The sequence below is a fragment of the Cervus elaphus genome, chromosome 14 (assembly GCF_910594005.1).
Source record: "Cervus elaphus chromosome 14, mCerEla1.1, whole genome shotgun sequence".
NCBI lineage: Eukaryota > Metazoa > Chordata > Mammalia > Artiodactyla > Cervidae > Cervus > Cervus elaphus.
Genome location: NC_057828.1, coordinates 6,050,160 through 6,059,054, shown reverse-complemented (window position 1 = coordinate 6,059,054; position 8,895 = coordinate 6,050,160). Strand labels below are relative to the sequence as shown.

General features: G+C 37.8%; 1 protein-coding gene across 2 annotated transcripts in view; it reads right to left on the bottom strand.

The window, feature by feature from the left end:
• Positions 1-5,501: 5,501 nt before the first annotated feature.
• The window catches only part of MDM4 (MDM4 regulator of p53), a 39,635-nt gene continuing 36,241 nt past the window's right edge, over positions 5,502-8,895 (bottom strand). For both annotated transcript variants that reach the window (XM_043923672.1, XM_043923673.1), the window contains exon 11: positions 5,502-8,836. In XM_043923672.1, the coding sequence (XP_043779607.1) occupies positions 8,264-8,836 (573 nt within the window). In that variant the 3' untranslated portion in view covers positions 5,502-8,263. The remainder of the gene's footprint in view (positions 8,837-8,895) is intronic.

Genomic DNA, 8,895 nt, shown 5'->3' with positions numbered 1-8,895 from the left:
GAACAACTGTAAATATATATGCACCTAATATAGAAGCACCTCAATATATAGGGCAAATACTAAGAGCTGTGGAGGAGGAAACGGCAACCCACTCCAGTACTCTTGCCTGGAGAATCCCATGGACAGAGGGGCTTGGTGGGCTACTGTTCATGGGGTCACGAAGAGTCAGACACGACTGAGTGACCAAGCACAGCACAAGAGCCACAACGGGAGAAACCGACAGGAGCACACAATAGTGGTGGACTTTAACACCCCACAGAAAATTAACAAGGAAACAGAGGCTTTAATGACATAGTAGACCAGATGGAACTAACTGATATTTACAGAGCATTCTTCTCAGGTGCACATGGAACATTCTCTAGGGCTGACCACATGCTGGGCCACAAGGCAAGCCTTGGTAAATTTAAGAAAACTGAAATAGTATCAAGCTTCTTTTACCATCATGCTATTAGACTGGAAATAAATTACAAGAAAAAAACTATAAAAAAACAAACATGTGATACGTGTAACTCTATGGCTGATTCATATCAATGTATGACAAAACCCACTGAAATGTTGTGAAGTAATTAGCCTCCAACTAATAAAAACAAACAAACAAACAAACAAACATGTGGAGGCTAAACAACATGCTACTAAACAACCAATGGATCACTGAGAAAAATCAAAGAGAAAATAAATACCTAGAGACAAATGAAAATGAAAGCCACAATCCAAAATCTATGAAACACAACAAAGGCAGTTCTAAGAGGAAAGTTTATGGAAGTCTTAACTCAGGAAACAAGAAAAAAATCTCAGATAAACAACCTAACTTTATACCCAAAGGAACTAGAGAAGGAACAAACAAAACTCAAAGCTTAAAAAAAAAAAAAAAAAATCCTCAAAGCTAGCAGACAGGAAAGAAATCCTAATGATCAGAGTGAAAATAAATGGTATAGAGACAAAGAAAAGAGCAAAGACCAATGAAACTAAAAGCTGGTTCTCTGAAAAGATAAACAGAATTGATAAACCTTTAGCCAGACTCATCAAGAAAAAAAGGGGAGAGGACTCAAATCAATAAAATTAGAAATGAAAAAGGAGAAGCTACAACTGACATCACAGAAATACAAAGGATCGTAAGAGCAACTGCATGCCAATAAAATGCACGACATGGAAGAAACGGACACATTCTTAGAAAGGTTTGGCATTCCAAAACTGAACCAGGAAGAAGTAGAAAATACGAACAGACCAATCACAAGCACTGAAATTGAAAATGGTGATTAAAAATTCCCAACAAACAAAAGTCCAGCACCTGATGACTTCACAGGCAAAATCTATTTAGAGACAAGTTAACATCTATCCTTCTGGAAACCCTTTCAAAAAACGGGACAGGAAGGAAAACCCCCAAACTCATTCTATGAGGCCACCATCACCCTGACGTCAAAACAAGACAAAGATACTACAAAAAGGAAAATTACAAGCCAATACCACTGATGAACACAGACGCAAAAATCTTCAACAAAATACTCGCAATCTGTATTCAACAATACATTAAAAGGGTTATACACCATGATCAAGTGGGATTTATTGCAGTCATGCAAGGATTTTTTAATGTTCATAAATCAGTGTGTACACCACATTAAAAAAATTGAAGAATAAAAGCCATATGATCAATAAAGTGAAAGTTGCTCAGTCATGTCTGACTCTTTGAGACCCCATGGACTGTAGCACTCCAGGATCCTCTGTCCATGGGATTTTCCAGGCAAGAATACTGGAGTGGGTTGCCATTCCCTTCTCCAGGGGATCATCCCGACCCAGAGATTGAACCTGGGTCTCCTGTATTGCAGGCAGATTCTTTACCATCTGAGCCATAAGGGAAGCCCAATGATCAATAGATGCAGAAAAAGGTTCTGACAAAATTCAGTACTCGTTTATGATAAAAACTCTCCAGAAAGTGAATATAGAGGGAACATACCTCAACATATTCAACAAACCTACAGCTAACATTATATTCAATGGTAAAAAGCTGAAAGCATTTCTTACAAGGCCAGGAACAAGACAAGGGTGTCCACTCTCGCCACTTTCATTCAACAGTTTTGGAAGTCCTAGCTATGGCAATCAGAGAAAAAAAGAAATAAAAGGAATCCAAGCTGGAAAAGAAGTTGAACTGTCACTGCTTGCAGATGACATGATCCTATACACAGAAAATCCTCAAGACGCGACAAGAAAACTACTAGCACTCATCCACGAAGCTCGTAAAGCTGCAGGTTACAAATTAATACACATCAATCTTTTGCATCTCTATATACTAACAATAAAAGATTAGAAAGAGATTCAAGAAACAATTTCACTTACCACTGCATCAAAATGAATAAAATATCTTAGGAGTAAACCTACTTAAGGAGACAAAAAACCTGTACTCTGAAAACTCTAAGATGCTGTTGAAAGAAATCAAAGATACAAACAAATGGGACGATAAAACACATTTTGTGGATTGGAAGAATCAACAGTATCAAAATAACTATACTACCTAAGGCAATCTACAGATTCAATGTAATCCCTATCAAATCATCAACGGCATTCTTCACAGAACTAGAACAAAAAATCTTGAAATCTGTACGGAGACAAGACCCTGAATAGCCAAAGTACTCCCTGACTTCACAATATTGTTAACTGACTACACGCCAATATAAAATAAAAAGTCTTTAAAAATAAATAAGTGAAGAATAGTCTTTGAACAAATGCTGCTGGGACAATAGGGCATCATAAGACAAAAAAAAGAAAAGAAAAATCTTCATCTAATTATAACTTATACAAAATTAAATCAAGATGATTCACAGATTTAAATGTAAAATATCAGACTACAAAACTGTTACAGAAAACAAGGACAAAATATTCCAGATTTTGGGCTAAACAAAACTTGATGGCAAAGCACAAAATATATACAGAAAAACTGATAAATTGAACTTTATCAAAACTACAAACTATTTCTAAGGTCCTCTGAAAGGGATAAAAAGACCAACTACAGAGTGGGAGAAATATTTTCAAACCCCATATACAGCAAAGGACTAATATCTAGAGTATAAAAAGAACTCCCAGTCCATCTTAAAGGAAAGCAATCCTGAATATTCATTGGAAGGACTGACGTTGAAGCTGAAACTCCAATACTTTGGCCGCCTGATGCTAAGAGCTGACTCATTTGAAAAGACCCTGACTGAGGGCGGGAGGAGAAGGGGACGACAGGATGAGGTGGTTGGATGGCATCACTGACTCGTAAACTCTGGGAGTTGGTGATGGGACAGGGAGGCCTGGCATGCTGCAGTCCATGGGGTTGCAAAGTGTTGGACACAACTGAGCAACTGAACTGAACTGAACCCAAAACTCAACAGTAAGAAAGCAATTAGAAAATGGGCAAAAGACAAACACTTTACCAAAGAGGATGTACGTATGGCATATAAAAGGTTCTAGTTCACTTGTCTCAGGTTCACTTATCTCAGGTTCAGTTAAAAGGTTCAGTTATTAGGAAAATTGTAATTAAAACCACAATGGGATATCATCACCTATCTATCAGAATGACTAAAATTAAATATTTATATAGAGAGAGTGAAAGCACCAAATTCTAGTGATCATGCAGAGAACTAGATCACTCTTAAATTGCTCATGAGAAAGTGAAATGGCATAGCCATTAAGGAAAAAGCATTTGGCAATTCTTAAAAGCTAAAATTCATTTATCATACCTTCTTATCAATTGTACTACTAAGCATTTATCCCAGAGAAATTAAAACTTCGGTTTGTTCAAAAATATGTACACAAATGCTTAGAGCAGCTTTTTTAATAATGGCAAAAACTAGAAAGAATCTAGATGTCATTTGATGAGTGAATCATTAAGCAAACTGTAGTACAGCTATACCCTAAAATACTGCTCAGCAGTTAAAAGAATTATTCATATATATAACTCAGATGTATTTCCAGGCAATTATGCTGGGGGGAAAAAAAAAATCCAATCCCAAAAGGTTGCATACCATATGGTTCCATGCACGAGCATTTCTGAAGTCACAATATCACAGAAATGGAAAACAAATTAGTAATTTCTAGGGCTAAAGAGGGGATAAGGTTATAAGGAACCTAACAGGTCTATAAAGGATTATAGAAGGATTCCAGCAGTGATGGAAATGCTTTTTATCCACACCGTACCGTCAATATCCTGGTTGTGATGCTGTACTACAGCTTTTCAAGATGTTACTATTGGAGGAAATCATTACAGATTACAAGGCATCTCTCTGTACTGCTTCCTACAGCTGCACGTGAATCTACAATTACCTTAAAATAAGAAATTTAATTAAAAGACAAACAAAAATGGGCAGAAGACCTAAACAGACATTTCTCAAAAGGAGATACAGATGGCTTACAGGCACATGAAAAGGTGTTCAACGTTGCTAATTATTAGAGAAATGCAAATCAAAACTACAATGAGGTTATCACCTCACATCAGCCAAAATGGCCATTATCAAAAAATCCATAAACAGTAAATATTGGACATGGTGTGGAAAGAAGGGAACCCTCCTACACTGTTGGTGAGAATGTAAAATGGTGCAGCCACTACAGAGAACAGTATGGAGGTTCCTTAAAAAACTAAAAATAGAGCTACCATACGACCCTGCGATCCCACTCCTGGGAATATATGTGGAGAAAGGACATGCACCCCAGTGTTCACTGCAGTGCTGTTTACAACAGCCGAAAAATGGAAGCAACCTAAGTGCCCGTCAACAGAGGAATGGGTGAGGAAGATGTGGTACATACACACAATGGAACACTACTCAGCCATTAAAAAGAATGAAATGCCATCCGCAGCACCGTGGATGGACCCAGAGACTGACATACTGAGTGAAGAGGGAGAAACAGAAATATCACACGATATTCCTTACATGCAGAGTCAAAAAAGAAATTATACAAGTAAACTTAATTACAAATCAGAAGCAAAATCACAGACTTAGAGAACTTAAGTTACCAGCGGAGAAACGTAGGGGGAAGGGATAATTAGAGAGTTTGAGATCAACATGTACACACTGCTATATTTAAAATGGATAACCAAAAAGGATCCACTGTATTGTACAAGGAGCTCTGTTCAAGGTTATACGACAGCCTGGATGCGAGGGAAGTTTGGGGTAGAATGAAGTGAAAGTGTCAATTGTTCAGTTGTGTATGACTCTTTTGAGACCCCAGGGACTATAGCCCGCCAGGCTCCTCTGTCCATGGGATTCTCCAAGCAAGCATACTGGTGTGGGTTGCCATTTACTTCTCCAGGGGATCTTCCCAGGGACCAAACCTGGGTCTCCCGCATCGCAGGCCAGTTCTTACAGATATATGTATATGTATGGTTGAGTCACTTTGCTGTGCACTTGAAACTATCATAACATTGTTACCTGGCTACACTCCGATACAAAGTAAAAAGTTAAAAAAATAAATAAAACAAAGATCCTGGATGATGGAAAACAAACTGCAGAAGCAGCACCTTGGATTTCAGATAAGCTACAAAAGAAATACTACCTCCTTCTGCAGATACAGCTCTTTATAACATTTCAGTCATTCAAGACTCTTGATAAGGGTTCAGTACACCTAAGTGTACATTTATTGAAATATTTTCAGCTCAAATGTGCAGTTTAAAATCTCCTAAGCGAAGTATTTACTGCTAATGGGGACAGTAAAAACCCAGGTGATCCACGGGGGAAAAAAAGTAAGTAGAGTAGTGTAAGAGGATTCTGTGCTAGCAAATTAGCAACAAATATCTATATACAAAAATTAAAATTTTAGACTTTTTCTTATTAAGCTTTCTTCAAAAACTCAACTTTATGTAAGAGGGACTAGAGGGTGCAAGTGCAGATCCCAGCTCTCCCTATTCCTCATTTTACTTGCAAAAGCAATTAACTGGCAAAATTAAAATCAATAGCTATCAAACTATCATGAAGAGAGCAGTGTGGGGGGAGGAAATGGGGCATAAAGTTACTAACTTCCTAAATTTTTAGAGCACTTACCATAGTCTAACAAAACACTGAACTTGAAGGACTGATTCTATTTACTGAGGGGAAAAAGACCCTTGTCCCTAATGCCTGGAGACAGCCAGAGACCTAAGTTTCATCCCTCAAGGATGAAAAACCCTGGAGAGAGAGTTCAGGTTCCTCTGCTGCCTCTACCAGTCTTTCCAGTGGGAGAAGTAATTTATCAGATTATGTAAGAGAAGTGGACATGTACTGCCTTTTCTCTTTGAGGAGAAACGGTTAAAAGTCTCTATTCTCTCTGAAGTCCTATTTCGGCTGCAGCTCACATTCTTCAGTATTTTAAGGCTACTAGTTATTGCAAATTCAACAAATACCACAGTTTAAACAGTTAACAAATAATGAGAAGGAAGAAAGCATGGTTTAAAGATTTACTGTAGGAGACTTGGACCCCAGTAAGAGTTCTATCACTAGCTGTGACTTTCAGCAGTCGTTTATCGTTTCAGCCTCATGTGCAAAATAAGAGGTTGAGTATATGAGGGCATGCTAGTTAATTTCTACGAGTTTAGCAGAACTTCTCTAAACACGATGCTAAATAAAGGGATTCTGCTCTACTCTCTGTACCTGTGTGTACACCAGCTCCTGTGAATGCATGCATATGTGTGTGTTTGGGGCAGGGAGTAAAGTTGGGCTTATAACAAGCAACCCAAGTGATTCTTAAGAGCCTTAAATTTAGTAATTTTAGAGCCTTAGTCTTCAAAATATTCATACTGCTGAGCATACACCAAAATTTTTTCCATAGGAAAAGTAGACAGGAATATCTATAAGGAAAGCAACTTAAAGATCTTCAATTTCCATATGTATTATCCTAATATTTACATGCACAGATAAAACCTCTTCAGGGTTATCTTTAAATACTTCCCTTTTCACAACTGCCATACTCCCTATTCTCAGAAGGCGGGCTACTTCTCACCCAAAAGGCTGCCTTCACCCACCTAGAATCATATGGGGCACTGCCTCAGAACATTAAAAAAGCCTCTAGAGGCATCAAATAAAAAGACAAAAACCCCGAGGAGCTCCCGGGAGACCAAGAGGGCAGAGTAGAGCACAGAGAGCTTTGGTCAAAACCTCTGTGCCTTATCTTAGAACTGTGACTGAGAAGGCTATGTAACTGGATTAAAAATGAAGTCAAACAGGGCATTCCCTGGTGGTTCAATGGTAAGACTCCATGCTCCTGATGCAGGGGGCACGGGTTTGATTCCTGCTTGGGGATCCCATATGCTGTACAGTGTGGCCAAAAAATAAATTAATATATAGTCAAACATTTCGACTGAAAATGAAGTTTGATTTGGCTGATTAGTTTTATAATGAGAATAGGCTTTGCCAGTTTATATGACAGGACTTTTTCTATAAATTCAACCAGCCAGATCTATAGCTCCAAGGTTTTGGCAAAAATATCTTTAAAGCACATCTACAATATATTGGATGATACATCCTCTTTAATTAGTTAAATTTATTTTAAAAATTTAAAAGTCAAATTTAACATGTGCAAAAGGAAAACTAATTGAGGGTAAGAGTCATGAAATGATGGAGGAACTGCCTGGAAAAGGAGATAGAAATGCACTACTACTTGCTTCAGGTGGCTACTGAGATGTCTACAATTCAGCACAAGGGAACACTTTACTGACTCTACTGTTGGCTAACTACACCTCAATTTTTAAAATGTGCAAAAAGTTGTATGTACTTTTTCAAAATTGTTTTTTGAGGTATGTTAGCAAAAATGTTGGATATCACTGTTCTAGGCACTTTACAAAAATAATCGTTTCTCTGAATCACACAACATAGTCTACTTTATACATTAATTACTTGTTTTTTCATTGATAGCTTTAATATCTTTCTAACAGCCACCTTGGATTTTGATGCCCAAGAACATTCCCTACCAGAAAAGAACAGTAAGAAATTAAGTTAAATAAAGAAACGATTCCTCTTCAGGTAATTGCGTAAATGAAAGAACGAATGTGTTTCTTCTATTTGTACTGCGCCCCCCAGAGCCTCATCTCTGAAGACAGAATGATTAACTTCTCTTTTAATGTTAACAGTCTCCATACTGATAATGTAGTTCTAAAGAACTTATTCTCAAATTCTATAAGTTTAGAGGTAAAAATGGCTTAGAACATAAAAGTTTACAAGAATAAATGAAAGTATGAAATGAGTCACCCTGCGTAGAGATGCTCAATACTGATATTTGGATACATGACCAGCTGTTAATATGTGTCTGTAATTCACCGATTCAGCTATGCTACAAAAACCTTAATAACCAACTGAATCTCTTTCTTGCAAATAGGACAAGAAGCCCCAGCCTTCTTTAGTCTTCTAGCACAATGAAAACAAGTGACAAGATGGCCTGTCCTCCCGTGAATGATGTTTCCGTCTCGTGGTCTTTTCTCACACAGACTACATGGCTTCAAAAGATTCTGGCAATCCTCCATGTTTTCTGTATCTTTTCTCTGTTCAAAAAGGTTATCTGATTGTTCTACCATGCTTGATATGGTCTCTTGGCTTTCAGAACTATGAGCCAAATCCAAGAATTCCACCGAGTTGCAAGGATCAAAATGTTCAGAGTTTTCTTCCTTTATGTATATATCTTTAGGTCTAACAACTGGAGCTGATACAGTTCTTCTGCAGTCAGGGACATCAATTCCTTCACTTTCTTGCTTTTCAGGTATGGCAGTGATAGCAGATGTGGAGAGAGAATGGGTTAACTTGGAACAATCTGAGTACCAATCCTTCCTCAAGGCCCAGCAACGAAAACAGTACCTCTTGCTTGGAGAGTTAAATTTCTTGCACTCAGTACACTGCCACTCATCCTACAAAGACAGATGCAGCCAGTTAATACTCACTCAGTGGAAAACATGATACTGAGGAA